General features: G+C 31.3%; 1 protein-coding gene across 1 annotated transcript in view; it reads left to right on the forward strand.

The window, feature by feature from the left end:
* Positions 1-21,231, forward strand: part of LOC107451656 (uncharacterized) — a 69,051-nt gene that overhangs the window by 45,451 nt on the left and 2,369 nt on the right. Inside the window, exons 20-26 of the mRNA XM_071186546.1 lie at positions 4,795-5,012; positions 6,462-6,670; positions 8,442-8,841; positions 11,792-11,920; positions 15,513-15,641; positions 17,669-17,855; positions 20,914-21,137. Of these exons, the coding sequence (XP_071042647.1) occupies positions 4,795-5,012; positions 6,462-6,670; positions 8,442-8,841; positions 11,792-11,920; positions 15,513-15,641; positions 17,669-17,855; positions 20,914-21,137 (1,496 nt within the window). The remainder of the gene's footprint in view (positions 1-4,794; positions 5,013-6,461; positions 6,671-8,441; positions 8,842-11,791; positions 11,921-15,512; positions 15,642-17,668; positions 17,856-20,913; positions 21,138-21,231) is intronic.

Consider the following 21,231-nt stretch of genomic DNA (forward strand, 5'->3'; position numbering starts at 1 on the left):
CAAGTGAAACCGTCAAGTTTCAAAAGACTTATTGATCTAATATTTTATTATGATTCAATGATATGTCCGCCAACTTTTGAATAATCATTAAATTTACACTTTGAAAATTTTTGGATATATTATTTTTATTATATTTATTATAAGATATATTTGAGTGCGTAAAATTATTTAATATATTGCATATAATTAGCATTAGAATTTATTTAAATTAACTGCAATTATCTAAATTAAAAGTGAAAAATATATGTTTTATACATACATTTAAATTTTTTCGCATTCCTGTTATTTATGTAAAATCTAAAACAATAAGTAAAGTAAAACCTGAAATAAAATTCATTAATTAAAATTCATTGATTAAAATTCATTGAAATAAAATTTGATTGAATTTTACTGTCAGAATATTGTTTTGTTTATTATATGGTATATGCTTGAAATAAACAAAATCTTCGGTAAAATGTCATAAATTAAATTGAAGTATTATCTAGATATGTTTTGTGTTATTTTAGTACAGAAGAGCGAAACAATTTTAAAATTTCGGAACTAGGATTTGTAAAACAGTATTCATTTACTAAATGAGATTATTTTCTAAAATTTCAAAAAAAACGATGATTTTTAAAATTTTTTAAAAAAAATTTAAAGTTAAATTAGTGAAAAATGAATTATATTATTTATAATTTTTTATAAGCAAAAGCATAATTTCTCAATAGATAATTAAATAAAAAGCTTTTTCACAATGTCGAGTTATTTACTCAACTATTAATAAATGTGTCTGAAAATTATTTAATTTTGTAAAGCATAAATTAAGTACTATAAAAAGATAGTATAAAAGTATCACGAATTTTATTGTTACCAGAAAGCTTCATTAAATAGTATAAAGTCAATTATTTAACTTCAAATACTATAATTATAAGGCTGTATTAACATATAAATTTACAAGTATAATTTTAAAAAATGCTATCTTTAATACCAAAAGGAAATACAGTATAGATGTATATGTTACCGTTAAAGTATATAATGCAAGAATACCTAGTTATTCCATGAAATAACTGATCGTGTCCGTTAAAGTGAGTAATATATAATTTATTTGACACTTTAACTAGTTATTCTATGAATTAACTAGGTATTCCATAAATTAACTAATGAGTGACAGTTAAAGTGTAAAATAAACAGTTTATCTAAAATGAAAAAACTAGGTATTCTATAAATAAACTAATGATAGACAATTAAAATGAAAAAGAAGCAATTTATCTAATTTATGCAGCGTATAAATGGTATTTATGGAAACGTACCATAAAATCATTTGTTACAACAAGGATTACTAAAATGACACTTGGAATTACAAAGAACATTATTTCTAAAACAAAAACATTTTTTGCTGACACACTGGGTTTTACACGAACATTTTTTAAATCCCTGACCAGACCCTAAACTTTGAGCTGTAGCAACAGACCGGAGAGATATTTCTACATCCGGTACTTCTTCGATTTTAATAAATTTTTGTTCGCAGACACTGAACTGGGATCGGGAATATAATTGTTTTATGCGGCCGTTTCTTGAGCCCAATTAGAAAAATCCTTCTTGGGTTATTTTTGTGATGATAGCTAAAATAGATAATGCAGTAGGGGTGGAAAGTAAATGTATTTGTCATGAGAGATATATGATGTAGATTATTTTACACTTTAACGGGCTGCAGATCGTTATTCTATGAAATAACTATTAGTTAAACCATGAAATACAAGAGAGTTTTACACTTTAACTGACACGATCAGTTATTTCATGGAATAACTAGGTATTCTATGAAATAACGGATTTCATACTTTAACGGTAACACATACATTTTCAATCAATTTCAAGTTATTTCATGATGCTTATATTTTGTTTTTCTTTCTTTTTTTCTGCATAACTTTTTTATAATCATCATAAATAGAAAATGGAATTAGTTGAAATTTATTTTTATAAATATGGAAATATATGTAATAAAAAAACAATTAAAGACAAACGAAACAAATGTTCATTAAAAACATTCAACAAATATGAAAAAATTTATTTTTTGAGGAGAGAAAAGTGATGAATTGAAGCAAATTTTCCTCATAAGCATCCAAATATAAAAAAAGTATGATTTTTATTTGAGAAAGAGAAAAAGATGAATCGAAATAAATTTTAATTGTAAACAACCAACAAAAAACAATGATGTTTCCTTAAGTAGGAGAAAAAGATGAATCGAAACAAATTTTCATCATAAACATCCAAAAAAAACAAAAAAACAATGCTCCTTTGAGCAGGAGGAAAAGATGAATCGAAATAAATTTTAATTATAAAAGACCAACAAGAAAAAAAAAATTTTTTTNTTTTTTGGGGGGGGGGGGGAAATAAAAAGAGTTATTTTAGAAAGCACATCATTTTTCGTACTTTTAAAATTAAATAATGTAGTTTGCATTTCATTGATGTTAAAAATCTGCGCTTACACTTCTAAAATATTAAAAGAAAAATTCATTTTGCTCAAGAAATCCAAATAAACAGCATTTAAGTTAGGGGGAACTTAAATGAACTGTAAAGTTACGATACTATGTCGAATCATTTTTGTTTTTTTAAACTACTTAAAACAATCTGATAGCATTTAAACCGATGTTGAATTTTGTGTCTGTTTGTACATTTCGTTTCCCCAACAAAAGCCATTTTTTCCCCTGAAAAGCTTTTGGATCTCAGTTGCTATTTGAAATTCTCCTTCTTAAGAAATCTAAAGACAGTTTGAATGTATTTAATAAGATTTTAAGGTAAGTCATGTTTCTGTTCTAGTGGAACTGTAATATCGTGTGATAAAGTTGGAGGACTATTAACTTGAAATCTGCCATGGTTTAACTCCGAATCACATTAAATCTATAAAAAATTAAGTCAAATCAAGAGTTTCTATGCTAGGATTCAACATGCTTCAAAAATTATAATCGTGTAGTATATCTGTATTCCCTTTTCCATTCCCTTTCTCCTTTTCCGCTATAAAATTAGATACATTAAAAGAGGAAATTTTTTTACCCTTTATTTGTTTGAAATACGGTTGATGTGATAACTTCAATAAAAGCGTTAAAGTTACATTATCAAATGAAAGAAAATATATGAAACGAAAATATTAAAAAAAAAAACCTTGACTCTTTGAAAAAAATTTTGAGTTTCCGTAAAAACTTTGCTTCATTAAGGAAAAACAACTTTTAACGAAATCAATTTGGTTATGTTTTATAATAGAGTCACATATTAATAATAATTGACAATAATCTAGAAAATTCGGAAATACTTATTATCCCTGTCTTCAAAAAAAAAAAAACTTTAAGTATTTTTAACTAATTTTAATTGCGTAATTGCGCTGTGTGTGTACGAAATTCCGCATCAAATTACGGTATAAAGCACCGGCACTTTGGGAGCATCTTCCGTAGATTCCATTTTTTCTTAAACTCCACTTTTACCGTAAGAAATTATACCGCAATTTGCGATTTATTTAATTAGTGTGATTTAATGATTTGATAGTAATTATTACTGTAAAAATTACGGCACATCCCATTTTTTGTTCCGTAACATGTTCTCGTAAAAAGGAATTTTTCTGTAAAAAGTACCATCAACCTGTTCAGGTACTTTTTACCGTAATTTGATCAGAAATTTGTCACAGTGTGGTTGGTGCAGGGGAAAATACAGTAGCCTTAAGCATTTCTAAAGTTCTTGCAAGAATAATGATTAAAAAATTTACTTTTAGTTTTACTCTAACTATACACTGTCAATTCTAATCCGATGTAAATACTTTACACACGTATTATTCTAACCTGATTAGTTAATTGTTAAATACTGGTATTTGATGAGTCCTTATTTAGAATCAAACTTTTGATTGAATTGATACTTTTAACGTAAGTATTATTAATAAGAATCACGATTTGCGATAATGTGCCTTATAGTCCTAAATAGGGAACATTTAAAACACATAATAATCGAAAATAACTTGCTAAAAAAGTACAAAATCTTATGCATTTCCATTAGCTTATTTTTAAATGTTGAATTAAAATTAATCTTGATTTCTTTTTATATGGATGTAAAAATAAAGAAGAAGACATACAATGTAATTCTTAAATTTCTTTCGTGTTTAAAATAAATATATTTTTATTAATTAATATACAAAGATCCATTACATTATGACCACCCTGCTAATAACATGTAGGACCACCTTTAGCCCTCAAAACTGCTAGCACCCGCCATGGCATTGATTCCACAAGGTGCTGATAGGTAGTCTGAGATATCTGGTACCAAGTGCTCACCAACTGGTCCTGCAATTCCTTCACATTACGAGGGGATAGAGTAGCAACACGAATTTGGTTTTCCAAGTAGGACCACAAATGCTCTATTGGATTAAAGTCAGGGGAATTTGGGGGACAAGACATGACTTGAAAGTCACTGGAATGTTCCTCAAACCAATCCATGATGATTCGACCCTTATGACATGGTGCATTATCCTATTGGTAAACACCATTCCCCGCAGGAAAAGCTGGTGTCATGAATGGGTGAACCTGGTCTGCAACTATGTTCAAGTAGCTTACAGATGTCAGGGATTGTTCTATGAGGATTATGGGTCCTAATGTGCCCCATGAAAACATTGCTCCTAGGTGAGAAACCATGAAAACCTGGGCGAGGTCATTATTATAGATGGAGGGTGGTCATAATGTAATGGCTCTTCGGTGTACATTTATTAATTAATATATTAATTAATATAATTATAAAATAAGTAATGTACATGCATATTAATTAATATTGTTTATTCAGCTGCCAAGGACTTTGAAGATTTCATGCGCCTGGCTGAACAGGCTAGAGACATTGTTAATGAAGGGATGTTCGTGTATTCCACTTCTGTAGCTCTTTTGCATAGAGATGACTGCCGAGGAGTCACTGTTCCTCCCATTCAAGAGATCTTCCCAGATCGATTCATTCCATCAGAAACAATCAATCAGGCCATCAAAGCAGATCTTCAGAGAAAAGATGACGTAAGTTCATTTCATTAAATGGGGTTGTAGTTATAAAGCACGGATAAATCAGGGCAACGTTTTTAAAATAAAATTTTAAAAAAATTGCTTGAAGAGGTTTTTAATTTGAAATATTAGTGATTTATTTTCTTTTGTATTTTCGGTGTAAAAAATTCTGGATCAATTTACAGTAAAAAGTGCCGGTACTTTGGGTACATCTTCCGTAAAAACCATTTTTACCATAAAATGTTTATACCATAATTTATATTTAATTACAGTGATCTTATAGTACACTGTTAAAATTTTCATTCTTAAATTATGGTAAAATAACTGGCAGCTGTCTGCTCATCCGATTAACCGTAAAGTTTACAGTACGGAAAGTTTTTTTTCCTTCTTGGTTTTTTAACCTCTTACAACTAGCATTTTTGAAAAGGGTAAAAAAAAAAAATAGTTATTTAACTAAACATAGGAGCTCGACATTTCATAAGGTAGTGGGCACTGGAGATTCTTCATGTGTTGAAGGGAATGGAGGAAATATTGTGGTGTCAACACTAGGACTCGAACTCTAGTTTTCATGAGATTGACAGATGAGCCCGCTCGGCTATGATATGTATGCAGTTGCAAAAGCTAAGTAGCTTTAATAGGTGGTTCTAGTTTGTGCGATAAAATTCTGATTGTTTAACCGTATTAAGTGAAAGCAGTTTTTCTCAAACTTAACAGTTTGATTACCGTTTTATTTACGATTATTTGACTGTTTTGATTAAATATGGTACAATAACCACACACACACACACACACACACATATATATATATATATATATATATACCTTGTCATTACATATCCACCTAATGTTAACATGAATTCCTACGCCGAAGGGTGTCTCCTCAAAACCTTGCTATGTCGAATTTTTTTCGAAATAGAAAATGAACTGTAAATAAACTATAGTAAAAAGATATGACGTGGAGCCATCTTTGACCAAGAAATAATTCGACTTCTGCCACACATAGACGTCACAGCCTGTTTTACAGGGATAAACTGCAAGTCATAACCACATAAATAAACTACAAAGACAAAAAAATCAATACTTTGATGGGTAAAAATAACCTGGTAGAACAAAAACATTTAAAATCAAATTAATCATTATCTGTCAGTCCAGAAAAGATATATTCATAAGAGGAAATCTTAGTGTTCTTCTGTTGCATTTCTCATCTGTAAGTTTACCAGTTAATAATACAATTAATTATTTAAGATAATAATTAATTGTGTTATACTTGACTTCAGCTTTCTTGTTCATAACTATTATCATAAATTACAGATTTCTTTATTAAATATTTGTTAATGACTTTCAATATGCTGTAACTATTGATCATTTTTAATAAAAAAATATTAAAAATTTACTACAAAGGTGATGCTTAGAGAACACCTCTCAGTTATGAACTAAAAAACTTCTCTTTCAATAATTTTTCAGGCTCCAGTTCTTGTTGATACTATCCAAACTGGAAACATTTTGGATCCTGAATATAAACTTGCCTACTTCCGAGAAGACATTGGCGCAAATGCTCACCATTGGCATTGGCACATTATTTACCCCGCCACTTGGCGCCCTGAAGTCATGGGTAAAGTAAAGGACAGGAAAGGAGAACTTTTCTACTACATGCATCAACAAATGTGTGCCAGGTAAGTGCGTCTAATCATTTATGGTCATTTTATATTTAAGGTACAATAGGAATAGAGCATAAGGGTATAATAAGAATAGAAGAGTGATCGGTAGTAGTGAACTAAAATAGTGAAACTACAGTAGTCGCTACATTTTTTGTAGTTTTTAGTGTAGTATGCTAGTTTTTTAAAAAGTAGTGTAGTGAATAGTGCGATACAAAAAAATAGTAGTTCGTAGCGATTCCTGGCAACTAGTTTTTACTTTAGTTTAGTATATGAACAGGGCTGTAACACAACTATTGTTTCGAATTTAATGCGTACGAATCTTATCGGGTCTGTCAAAAGACGCAATTTTAAATGCCTCTGTAACTGTGAGTTAACAAGAACTGCGCATTTAGAGTCACAAATAACTAATATTTAAGCTAGCCATTATGAATAATAGATGATTTATCATTCTGGTCACACTTTCACATGCGAATGTGAATTCGTAAGACAATGATGCTATTTCAAAAGAAGAGAACATAGTTTTGATGTACTTAATTTCTTAGGGGGAAAAAAAGAGCATTAAACACTTAACGAAATTGCAAGCATTTGATAATTTTCTAACATCTTTTAAATTAAATATTTCGCTGTCAAGAAGGGGATGAAAAGTTTGAACAAATTTTAAAAAAAAAGGTTTCAAAATAACAAACTGTCTCATGTAAACATGAATAAATATTTCTAAATAATTCTTCATGCTTAATATCAGCCAATTTTTTTTATTTAAAACCCTTTTGGGGTAGACTATATTTGAGGGTGCCCCTTGATTCTCGCCAAATTGTGATCGCTATTGATCGCCAAACTGGGCGATGTTGAAACCCAATCGCGATTCTGATTGGTTTAGATTTTAGTGTTATTTTTAAATGTTCAACGGCATATGTAATTTCAGAGGTCCGTTAGTTCTACGTTGGATAAAGGCTGGTAAGTTTACTTTTAAATCTGGTCAATAATATCGAAGGTATGTGGGCAGTCATTAAAAGAAATTTAAGAAAAATATGTCACCGCTAGTCCGGTACTACAGACGCCATTTTCAATTCGTATTTCTGTGGCGATGGAGGTACTAAGATTCTATTCATGATAAATTTAGACAGTATTTAACTGTTATTAGATAATTATGTGTACCTAAATCTGAGAATATTCAAACTTCATGAAGGAGTTGCTTTTTTCCTTTTCTTTCTGCGCCTACTCCATTAATTTTTGCTTCGATTCAAAATCCTTTTAATTGGGTTTATTAATTTTGCTTATATTGGGTTCATTGCAAGTTTGGCCGATGTTTTATTGAAATATCACTATGCCTTGGCCGACATTCCTGTTACCACGGTGTTCCGCGCAAACAGGAATAGCGCCAACATAAGTCGCCAATTTCGCCAAGGGGCACCCTCAAGTATATTCCCCCATCCTTTTGAACATAAGGTGTAATTTAATTCTTCAGGAGTAGTAGTTACTGCAATTCCACACTAGATTGTAGTCACTAAATTTAAAAAAACTAGTTGTAGCTAGCTACATTTGTAATACAGTAGTTTTAAATGTAGCTTACTACAAAAATGATGTAGTTTTTCTTACCACTGGAATAGAAGTGTTTTTTTTAAACGAACGATTTTTTTTCACTTTGTTTAAATTATTTTGCAGGGTATAGTACAATAATAGCCTTTCTTTGTTGTTGGTTTGATTGGTTTCCAAGCTATTATAAATTTTAAATTTAACCTTTCATTTTTTTGAACCACATTATAAAAATTCGGCAAATTTATTACAGATACGATTGTGATCGTCTATCCACTGGTCTTCAGCGCATGATTCCTTTCCATAACTTCAATGAAGAACTCGAAGGCTACTCCCCCCATCTGACATCTCTGGTCAGTGGACATCACTATGCCAACCGTCCATCTGGCATCCGTCTTCACGATTTGAACGATCTCGTAGACGTTCTCGACATGAACAGATGGAGAGAACGACTTCTCGGTGCCATCCACTTGGGAGTGGTGATTGATGATCACGGAAACGAAGTTGTGCTCACTCCAGAACACGGAATCGATATGCTGGGATCCATGCTAGAATCCAGTTACGAATCCAAAAACCGAGAATATTATGGAAACCTCCACAATTCTGGACACGTCATGATGGCTCGTATCCATGACCCAGACGGCAGATATAAGGTACTAAAGTCATTTAATAAAATTTACTTTCTTCTTCTTTTCACATCCTACCTGATCTGCTGCAGTCAGACCAGGTCGAATAAACCGTTGACGTAAGACGAGATATCTTCTCTGTTGAGTTCAAGACAGTCCAAGATATGTTTGGGAGTGACCTAATGAATCTGGGCAATGGGAAAAGGTTTTCACTCCACCAGAAAAATTTAGACATTTCTGGTAACCGCTAGTGAGAGGCGATGGGCAAGTTTAGGTAGATGTGTCTTCCAAAAAAGTAAAGAGAGAATCCTGGTTCAACCACCATGTAGTTGTTGGTGGTAAAAATAAGAGTGTATAGTTTATCTGCGGTAAAAACTCCCCCCTCCACAAAGTCTGAGGCAGTCTTCTGCTATGGAAACAAGGACAGCACATTTCAGACAGGGTAGTTCTCCTCACTCTAGGGCTAACACAATAGATCGGAGAAAAATATTACCTTCCTCTCACATCCCCGGGCCAAAACTTGTTCTAAACAGTGACCCAGCACTCTTACTTGAAATAGTTATACCTCATTACCATAGTCACCACCACGGGTTCAGACGAATGGATAGGGGAGCTCTTACTTTAGACAAACTGCAGATACAGTTTTTTTTGAGTGAAGCACCAGCGATAGAAATCTGTCTTTGCTCCTTCACCTGCAGACATTAGCTGAGCATAAAGGTGTGACCTTCATGCCTTGGGTGACACTAACATGAGTATAAATTTACTTTCTACTTAAGTTAATTATGTTCAAAACTGATAATTCTCTTCGTGCCTTGCATTTTTTAAACATGGCGGTAAGTACAGGGTAAGTCAAAAAATATTTATTAAAAATTTATACATGTGCTGAAACTATATAAGCAAGTTTTGATTGTACTCCTCATAAATGTTCGATATATGCGGAGCTTAAGAAGCTGTGATGTGGGGATTAGTCAAGTCGTAGGATTTTGAGGCAAAAACAAGCAATCTTTTACAAATCCGCACCAGAAAAAAATCGTTTGGGGTGAGATTTAAGAGTCATGGTGGCCAAGTGAAGTGTGTATTGTTTGCGGTAGGTGCGAGATCATTCCATCATGGTTTTAGCGTGTTGTTAAGGTGGCGTTTTTTTCTGTCCGTTTTGTTTTTGCAGGAATGTTGCTGATTTATTGGATGGAAAAATTGCTCTGCATGTATGCGCATTTTTGAAGACTACATTTATTATACATTTCGTTATGCACCAATGAAATAGGGGTATTCATTTCTGACTTATTTTGTATAAGGTACTAAAATCATTAATAAAACATCATTTATGAATATTTTAATGACACTCGATGTCTTCATTACTCAGAATTTCAGAGTTAAGCTGTCATTTATAACCCTGATAATTGATGCAGTTATCAGGGTCATAAATAACAAATGATTAATCAATGATTAATCAACTTCCCATTTTCGTTATTTATAATAATATTCACAACCTTCACAATTTAGAACTCGTCTTTATAAGTATTATTTACGAACCTAATTGTAAATGCAAGATACAGACATGATTTATGAAATCTTCTTATTTAACAATTTTATTTTAATAATGTTCGCAATCTTCTGAATTTAGAACTCGTTATTATGGACATTATTTACGAACCTAATTGTAGATATAAGGTACAGACATAACTTATAAAATCTTCTCATTTAACCATGTTAGTTTAAAAATGTTTGCTACATTCACAATTTAAAACTCGTCATTATAGGTAGTATTTGCGAACCTAATTGTAATGGCAAGATACCGATATGATTTATAAAATCTCCTCACTTAACAATGTTATTTTAGTAATGTTCACAATATCTGAAATCCAGGACTCATTATGCGGCTCGTATTTAAGGAAGTGACGGTCGTAGATGCTTAGATGAGTTAAAATTATGTAATAAATAACTTTATGGTTATTTGATTATATTATTTATAATATTGAACTCAAATCAGGAAATAACATGCAAACTCAAATCAGTAAACCTTGAGACCTTAATGGTTCAAGGACGGGGATATAAAAATCTCGTTGCAGGCTACAAAAATTACTAGATAGATTTTATAAAGTTACATAGTATAGATTTATCGACCTCTGAACAGGTTTCCCCAACTCATATTTTGGAGTGCTCAGTTATTAAGGTTATTTTTACTAAGGTTTTATTAAGGTAATAATTATCTTGGTAGTCCATTACTGATCTTGGACTTCTTGAAGGTGTTTGGCTTCATGGACCTATTCTAACCTTGCTGGACTTCGGGGGTGTCAACGACAACAACTACAACAGATTTATCGACAACATTTACGATAGATATGTAAAATGCCGTGCAATTGAAAGAAAAAAAACAATGCAGGAGCTTCACTATAGATTTCGAGAAAAGTGACTTGACAGCCATTTTCCTTAGAACGATTAAATAAAAATTAAAAAAAAAAAAAGATAAATTCAGTTTTAAATTTTTTTTTTTGCAAATAGTTAACTTATCATACAAAAATGCCATATATATAAAAAGCTCTATATTGAATTTATGTCGCTTACGTTGATTTTTCCATTGCGAGGTAGTAAACAAATAAGAAAATTGCGTGAAAAAAAACAGGAAATTTTTTTTTGTAAAATAAATCTACCATAAGAAATTGCCCTAGTATGGCTATATTGGCCGAACACTAATGCTATACAAAGACAAATGAAAAATTGATTTAGTGCGAAAAACTGAATTGACTTAATCTATGTTGATATCTATGTTTTTATTACATTGTCAAATTTTTTAAAAACAATTTAAGTTGTTGTTAATATTGTTGTTGTATGGCAATCTTTGGTATTTAAAATGTTATTATTATTAATTACGTTGAAAACTCTTGTAATTCTTCTTTTAATTTTAGTCTTTTGAAAATTATATTATGCATATTCTGAATATTTTTGAAAATCATTATTTGTTTTCTGTTTACGCTAGGAAAATCCAGGTGTGATGAGTGATACATCAACTTCCCTTCGGGATCCTATCTTTTACAGGTATCATAGATTTATCGACAACATCTTCCAAGAGTACAAAGCAACTTTGCCAATTTATGATAAGAAAGATGTAAGTATGCATACTTTAAGCAATTTATATATATAAGTTACGAAATATTTTTAAAGCAATAAAAAAATCAGTATAAAGATGTAAGTATGCATTCTTTAAGCAACTTAAATATATAAGTTAAGAGATGTTTTTAAAGTACTAGAAAAACAGCTTAAAGATGCAAGTATGCATTCTTTAAGCAGCTTAAATATATAAGTTAAGAGATATGAGATATTCTCAAATCACAAAAAAAAAAAAAACTAAAAAAAAGCAGCTTAAAGATGTAAGTACGCATTCTTTAAGCAGCTATAATATAAAACAGAAAAACGTAGGGGAGAGTTGGACAAAACGGGATACCATTATTGTTTTTATTTACTACGGAATATCTGTTAAGGAAAACCATACATTATTATTTTTTGGAGCTATAACATTTATGGAAGCACACAAAAAACATATTTTAAACTAATTTTACTGACTGTGAAATAGAAAAAAAAATTAATTTGCAAACTCTTACATATCCCGTTTTAGCATGCCTGGGTTGGATGAAACGGGATAGGATTTACAATGTTTANTAATCTATATATATATATATATATATATATATATTCTTAAAAAATAACTAAGATAATGCCATTAGTTACATACAAAACTAGGCTTAGAATGATGAGGGAATCAATTAGCCTTTTATAATTAATTGAAATTAACTTTTAAAAAACTAGTCTTCAAGTTAGTTTTTTAAAAAAAATATAGCTGAAAAATTCTTTTAATATTTTTTGAATAAAATAAATAAATGAATAATGGGTTAGTTAAGCAACACGGAGCATTTGGATATCGTTCCAAAATCCTTCAAGATCACAGTTTTCCTGTGATGACATCATTTTTTTAAATTATATTTCTTTATAAATATTTTAAATAAATATTTAATTTTTCGCCATAGATGGCGCCACTGAAAAACAAGAGCAATCGCTACCCCTCTGCCTAAACAGGCATGCGTGAACAAAATAAATATTTTAAATAATTACATTAGAAAAACAAACTTAGTGAAAGTTTTAAAGAAGTGTAAAATATAATTCACAATTTTTAGAAGCTTCGGGAACATTCGTACTAAATCTGGTTTGACTGTTCTGCTAAAAAATTCACCAATCAAATTTTCATTTTCCAAATCTATATTTCAAGTGAATTTTTATTTTAATGAAAAGATTGCAATAAGAAATACTGTTGGTGCAGCGTCTGAAAATACTATTTTGCTTTAAAATGAAACGTTTGCTTTCAAAACAGTTTAATTCAACACAAAATCGTTGGTTTTTAGAAAATGGAATATATCCACTCTTGTTTTAATATTAAAACCGGTTAAATTGCTTTTATCTGTTTTTAAACGGTTGAAGCAAGCTCCAAAAACTCCAAGTCAAAGAACTAACTGATTATTTCTAAGGAAAAAAGTAACATAAAATTTTAGCAAACGATTTCAAAATTCCGCATTTTTTTAAATCGAATTAAATTTTAAATTTTTTTTAATAGATTTGAATAAAATTACGACAGAGAAATATGTATTATCGTTCATTATTCTAACATACACTTTTCGAATTGGTTTTCAGCTTTATATAAAAAGTATGAATAAATTCAGTTTTTTTACATACTTTAGAATAGAAAACGTTCTCAAGATAATTCTCTAACTACATAATATGTTGTTTATCATAATATGTTATGTTGTACTGCATTATATTCTGTATTTTGACTCCTTTGTGTAACAGTGTTCCATTTAATGATTTTTATTGCGTTAATTCAAATTTATTATTTTTTCGCCAATTTTTATTCAGAAATTTTAATATGTTTAATATCCATGAACTAGTAAAATTAAATGTTTCAGCAATTGAAAGTTTAAGTGTTTAAGAAATACGAAAAGACATTGAATCTAAGAAAAACAAATCGAAATATTAACAAAATATTATTGTTTTTTAGTTTATTCTGCTTGTTATTTAAAATTTGACTAAGTTAGAAATCAAGATGTTAGATAAAAATATTTAATATTTTTTTCTAATGTCCTCTTCAAAATATCTTTGAGATTAAATAGCACTTTTTATAAAATTTAAAAAAAAAATTACGCGTCTCTTATTTTAAAATGCGTTTTTATTGTAAGGAAAATAAATTCGTTGTAAGTTAATAGAAGTACACAGAGTTAATTTTTCATTATATAAGTACATAAAAGCATGTTTACTAATTTTTATTTATTCCGCATGTTTTGAGCGGAAATTAAAATGGTTAAAAAAAATTAGAAAAACTATGCGCGTGCGTCAGTATAGAAATGAAAATCCGCTCTTTGGTTTTAAAATGGTTTGCATATGCTTTCAATTTTTATTTGACTTGCTTTAAAATGCAAGATTGTATTCAGGATTTCTAGTGTATTCAAGAATTTCTTTTACGAAATCTTTTACAAAATGGCAGCATATTGAGCAAAAATCGACATAATAAGAATCAAGTAGATTATTCAATCAACCAAAAACTAAAGAAAAAAAGCAAAGGGAACTGTATTTATTTTATAGAAAATATTAAGCGAAGTTTATGAAAATTGAAACAGTTTTAATAGGACTAGAAATTTTAAATTTGCGAAAGCCTATTCCACCCTTATTGAAGTTAATATTAAACGCTACCTTTTTCTTTTCTATGTAACTTTCAAAACTTATTGTTATATTCTGTTCCAAGTTAAGAAAAGACCATTGCAGCATATGATTTAAGCAATCATACGCGACTGCATATAGTTCCGTTTTATTTCGTTATCAAATTATATAAGTATGCTTTCGAAGCAATATAAAAACTTTTAAAGGTTAAACACGTCAAGCAGAAATTTAATTCGTGCTACCTCTTACGATGTATATCATAGAATTAATAAAAAAAAAAGGTTATAGTTACGTAGCCTTACTGAAATTCTATACTTGGCGACATATTTCGATTTATAAGGAGAACATTCGTTCTTGGAAGAGAAACAAAAATATGACGTTACAAGGGCATTGGATTTAATTGGACCGCCAAAAATGGTGAGTCTTATGTTGACTTGTCCTTAACAAATTAAATGCGAGATTAATAATTTTTATTTTTGTTTCGCTGTAGAAGAAAATCGTCTGCAGGCAACAAAATGTATTATTCTTTCATCAATTTCTTTAAAAACGTATATTTGCTATGATTTTTAGTTATCATTTTTATTAATTTTTATTGCTTGTTAATTGATTACTGTTGTTAATAACTATTATTAATAAAAAAGCAAGCAAAAAGGAGGCTGAGCAACGTCGTTTCAAGAGTTGGCGAGATTGATATACGTTCTTGCTTGAAGCTTGGCATCCATTTAGCGTGCACNTTAGAGCTAGTAAGGCCAAACGCTCCGTTCTTGAAGTAAAAGTGCGAGCTTTGCGCCAAAGTGACGTCACTAGAGAGACGTCAGTGGATCGGCGCGGCGAGAGATACTTCAAAGGAGTGAACCAGCCCCTCTATTCTCTTTAGCCCTGGCTACGGAGTATAGTACATTTTCAGTAAATGGTCATATTAGTTAAAAAATAAAATAAAATGGACTTTTCTGAAAATAATATGATTGTGTTTCTCATTGATGTCTTTAATGCTTTAGTTGGACTTCGCTGGAGTTACTGTTGTCAATGTCACAGTTAATGCCAAACTGCCCAATGTGGTTAACACTTTCATGAAAGAAGATCAGTTGGAACTTTCTCACGGTATCTCACTTAAAGGAGCTGTAAAGGTAAACACATTCCTTTATTATCGGATTGCGGGTTTTATGCGTTGTCCTTTTCATATACATAATAAAAAAAATCGTATTTTATAACAACACTCTCTTAATAGTTAGAAACATGTAAAATAAAAAATAAAAATTGGTTAGAAAAATACTGATATACGTACTCTAAGAAAAAGAAGTATCGTCGAAACTACCAGAATTTGGTAAAATGTGCGGTGTTTCTGGCACTGTGGGACCACCAAAAGCCTCGTAATTTTTACCAAAACGCTTTGGTAATGATTTTAGTAAAATTAGCAACAAAGTATGGTTTTATAATATGTGATAAGTGGCTGGGTGGCGCAGTTGGTTTGTTGTCGGCCTTCTGAGCGCAAGTCTGCGGGTTCGATCCCCGGCCCAGACACCGGATTTTCGGGATGCAGAAAATTCTCAGCGGCCATGTCGTATGATTATGCGGCACGTAAAAGATCCCTGGAGTGCCTTATTGGCTCTTGGCATTTCCGGCAAAATTAAATTCCTAGTTCACTTTAGCATCCAAATAGAGTCTCGGTGCTGCCATCTAGTGCGTCAGAAACTGGACGTCCAAATTAACATGACCAGCGGTATCTCACCCATTGTGATGGTCCTGAAAGAGTGGATATCACCTCTGGAGAACGCACTAGGTCTGCTCATCGGCAAGACCGATTGTGCAGCTCATTGGAAATAAAATAATAATAATAATATATGATAAAATTGTGTAAATGTGGTAAAACTGGGTAATTTTATCACGATACCTTCGAGAATTGCATAAAAGCCCTTTATTTGGTTAAATTTACAATTCAGTTTTGCATTTCTTACTAAATGTGTGGTAATAAGAAATATAATTTTGAAAACCGAAATTTCTCGCGAACCGTTATCATATGAACGGAAAACGTTATGGTTTTAATGCCATATATTTTGGTTTTATTAACCAGAATTATAGTTTCTTTTACCAGAAATGCCATTACTATACAGTACTGTAATTTTGCCAGAATTGTTTTCTCCGTGTGCTTTTAGTTTCCTTTCAAAGAGATTATCAAAATTTTGTGACCCAAGTTACCCCCATCACTTCAAGACCAAGCAAGATAAGTTTACAGAGCTTGGCTGTTTTATGACATAAATCACAATATAAAGTATAAGTAATTTAAAGTTCAAAATTTTCAAAGATAAAAAGCTATAAACAGAAGTAAAGTATAGCAATTTATTTCTTCGTATATCACTATATGCGACGTGCTTTGTCTACAAGGATACAGCACCAAGCGAAACATGAAATTTTGATTCCAAACAAAATCTATTTTTCATTTTTTACTAGTTATGGAATACTGAGTTCGAATATCTTATTTGTTTTTGGGGTCAAATAAAATAAAATATTAGTTCCATACATATTTAACCTCAAAAACATTCATCCTACATTATTAAGGTAAAAGTACAAGTTACGAAACAACTGCCCTTAATATACAGTTAAAGATTGTCAAAAAGTAAAAATAATTGGATCCCCTATTGATTATTTTTTCAAATAAAAAATAAAAGCGCTATTGGACAGTAATGAGGTTGTCGACATTAAAAATCAGCAAAATCTGTGTGATTGCTGAGGAAACTGCAAAGAAGTGAAAACAGATTATAAGAAACATGTTCAAGTTTCATAAGCCGCCAAGTTGGTTTCGGTCATTTTAATTTTTATAACTTTTTTTAGTCTTCTCTTTGCTTAAGTATTAATTTGTGACCCTATTGTACATACATTCATTTTTTCTAAAATTATTAGTTAGGAATTCAAGATGCAAAAAATTCTAAGAACATTAATTATTGATTAATGAAATTATGAATTTTTCGAATTAAAACACGGTAATAACAAATATATAATACTGTCTGGTAATCACGAGATTCGAGCTGATCTCACTTCTTCTTCATGAGCTCATCTTGTGGTTCCAGCCAGTTACTTAAGATGTTTCAAAAATACAGCAAACTATTCAAAACAAATTGAATCAATGAGCAAAAATACTGATAATGTGATTATGCAGGTTAGGTATGAGCATCTTGACCACGAACCATTCAGCTACAACATCAGTGTTGAGAATTCCAGTGGAGCAGCTAAGCACGCTACTGTCCGAATCTTTTTGGGACCTGTACACGATGAATTGGGAAACAAACTCTCCATCAACGAGTCAAGGAGGTTTTACATCGAACTTGACAAATTCCATGCTGAATGTAAGTGTGTTTTAATATAATTTTTTAAATAAAAAATTGTACGTTTAAGGTTTAATCTAGCTTTGCTTAACGGTCGTATATCTACTTCTAGCCATTAACATTTTTTTCCCCATTCAGTCGTATGTCTGCTCTCAGCCGTCAAAGCTTTTTTGCTGTTCAGTTGTATGTCTGTGAACTGCCATCAAAGCTTTTTTATCGTTCATTCATGTGGCTGCTCTCAGCCATCAAACCATTTTTACCGTTTAGTCGCATGTCTGCTCTCAGCTATCAAAGCTTTTTTCTCATTTAGTCGCATGTCTACTCTCACCCACCAAAGCTTTTTTCTCGTTTAGTCGCATGTCTGCTCTCAGCCATCAAAGCTCTTTTCTCGTTTAGTCACATGTTTTCTCTCAGCCATCGAAGCTTTTTCACCGTTTAGTCGCATGTCTGCTCTCAGCTATCAAAGCTTTTTTCTCGTTTAGTCGCATGTCTGCTCTCATCCATCAAAGCTTTCAGCCCTCAAGGATTCTTTTTACCATTCAGTTGCATGTCTGCTCTCAGCCATTAAACCTTTTTTTACCCTTCAGTTGTATGTCTGCTCTCAGCTATCGAAGCTTTCTTACCGTTTAGTCGCATGTCTGCTCTCATCCATCAAAGCTTTCAGCCCTCAAAGATTCTTTTTACCCTTCAGTTGTATGTCTGCTCTCAGCCATTAAACCTTTTTTTACCCTTCAGTTGTATGTCTGCTCTCAGCTATCGAAGCTTTCTTACCGTTTAGTCATATGTCTTCTCCCAGCCATCAAAGCAAAGAACCATACTGATCTATTGAAAAATAGATCAGAACTGAACAATAGTATTTATAATATTTTGCGAATTGCGCATAAGTGTAATTGCCTTTTCTCTTCATAAATATTTTTTCTTTCATTATCCTATAATTTGCATTCTTTTAAGAAAAATTAATTACGACCATTATGACAATCATGTGTTAGCTCAATACAATCACGAGAAGTTAACTTAAAAAAGTAGAAAATAAAAATGATTTTTCAGTTCTAAATTTTGAAATAATTTGATAATAATTGATAGCATATGCATATTAAATATCGTGAAATTAATCGAATAACAATTACGAAATTCTGATTGAAAATCCCTTTTTGTTTTCAAAAGTTGGCTAATTCTACAATTACAATTGTATTTATTAAAAGATTTATGATTGAAAATAAATTAAGGATGCATACATTAGTTTTTCTTCTATAAAAAGATATGTTTAAGCGAATTTATTGATCGAAAAATCAATAGAAACCTATGCATTTATTTTTGAACTCAAAGTCATATTGCCAATGAAATTAATTACATGAAAGTTATCTAAATCAAAATTATAGCTATTTTATTTTGTAACTGATTTATTTTAAACTTAATCCATTTGTATATAATTGATGTGGTTTACGTTGCATTTAGAGTTTTTTTAAAATATTTTTTTTAAAACTATAGCGTGAGTCCCAGTTTACTCCACACTTTTAGTCGATAGGTTACCAGCATAAAAAAACTCAGTTTTACTCAAATGTGGGAAAAGAGCGTTCAAAGTGTGTATTCAGTGCTGTGAAAGTACATTGTTGATAAATTTCTACCCAATTTCATCCAGTGGTGCAAAATGTCACGGAGAAAATAAAAGCGTGTTATGATGAACCAAAATTGTGCGCTTCAAACAATGCGCTTGAAATCAGGATTTAACATTTACTTAATAAAAAAACTATGAGCCTCATTAAAAATAGCACAAAAATAATGAGTGTTATAAATCAGTCGTTACCTTCTTGCTATCTCAGATTACTTATTACAATGATTTCCAAGCAGACTTCAATTTTAACAAGGAATCTACATGTTAAAGGTGGTAATTACGGAACATCTGTATTGTTACATTTAATGCGTAGGAAAACAAGGCTAATTATGGCCACTAATACAAGATTTGGCATATTTTAACTATGGAATGTAGCTACATTTAGATATCAAAGATATTTTATTATTTTAATTTAATTCCAGCTACAATGAAGATGCAGTTTTTAGGTCTGAAGAAATTTATTTCTTTGTCGCTATAGACTAAAAATTTATTTTAACTTTGAATTAATTTATTCTAGAAGTATAAGTATTAATTTTACGATTATAGCACAAACTAGGAGGGGTGGTTGAGCGTACTAAACACGTATTTTTAGTGTAGGGTCTAAAGTAATGTGTGAAGACAGGAATACAAGAAATGATATGAAATGTAAAATGTGTTTGTTTACAAAATCAACGCGAAGTTCTTATTTGCAGTAATATAGTAAGTATAAACGTTCAAAATTGCGACCAATAATAGTAATACGAGCTTAGGCTCTGAAAGACTTGTCACAATTTGGAACATTTATTATGAATGCTCTGTGACTGCAAATAAGCACTTTGACGTTGATTTTGTAACTAAACACATTTTTCATTCCGTATCATCTCTTGCGCTCGTGTCTTAACACGTCGCTTTAGACCTTTTATTCCTATACAAAAAGTGTGAGCTGTGATGGCTCAAGGGATAGAGCGTTCGCCTTCCAATGAGGGGAACCGCGTTCGAATCCCAGAATCGACTGGTCGATACCAATTCCGCATCCAGCTTGCACCGACCACAATGCTGACGTAAAATAACCTCAGTGGAAAATGGATCATGATTTAGAGTCCCCTTGCCGTTAGGCTAGCTTCGGGTGGTTTTCATGGTTTTCCTCTCCATGTAACGCAAATGCTTGTTAGTTTCATCAAAAAGTCCTCCACTTAGGCAAATTTCTCCCAATACTTGATCCAAGAGTTCCCTCGTCTTCCGGATTGAGCTCAAACTCACAAGGCTACGGAGGTGAAAATTAGTAGTTGCAAACTCAAAAGATTGGGTCGGCTGTTCAACTACGGTTATAAATATACAAATAGTGCTTGTTTTAGAACTCTCAGGAGCCGTGCAAGTTTTTCACATGACTAGAGAATCACCTTGTTTATAATATACAAGGGAAGCGAATTTCGCAGACGCTCCTTTTTTTTGTGTAAAATAAGTCACGAAGCTGATTTTTATTTGCAGTGGCTGCTGGCAAGAATACAATTACTCGCAAATCCATTGATTCTGCTGTCACCGTTGCACCAACACCAAAATTCTCTCAACTTCAATCTGGAGAGGGAATCAGCGAGAATAACACCGAGTTCTGCAGTTGCGGTTGGCCCCAGCATCTTCTTGTTCCAAGGGGAACTCACAAGGGCATGGACTTCTATCTTTTTGTTATGCTTACAGATTATGAGCAAGATCATGTAAGTATTATAACAGATTCATATTCAATCTACACTGACAATTGACGCACCTTAATATAAGACATGGATTGTTGCATAAAATAATTATTAATTG

The sequence above is a fragment of the Parasteatoda tepidariorum genome, chromosome 10, assembly GCF_043381705.1.
Source record: "Parasteatoda tepidariorum isolate YZ-2023 chromosome 10, CAS_Ptep_4.0, whole genome shotgun sequence".
Taxonomy (NCBI): Eukaryota; Metazoa; Arthropoda; class Arachnida; order Araneae; family Theridiidae; genus Parasteatoda; species Parasteatoda tepidariorum.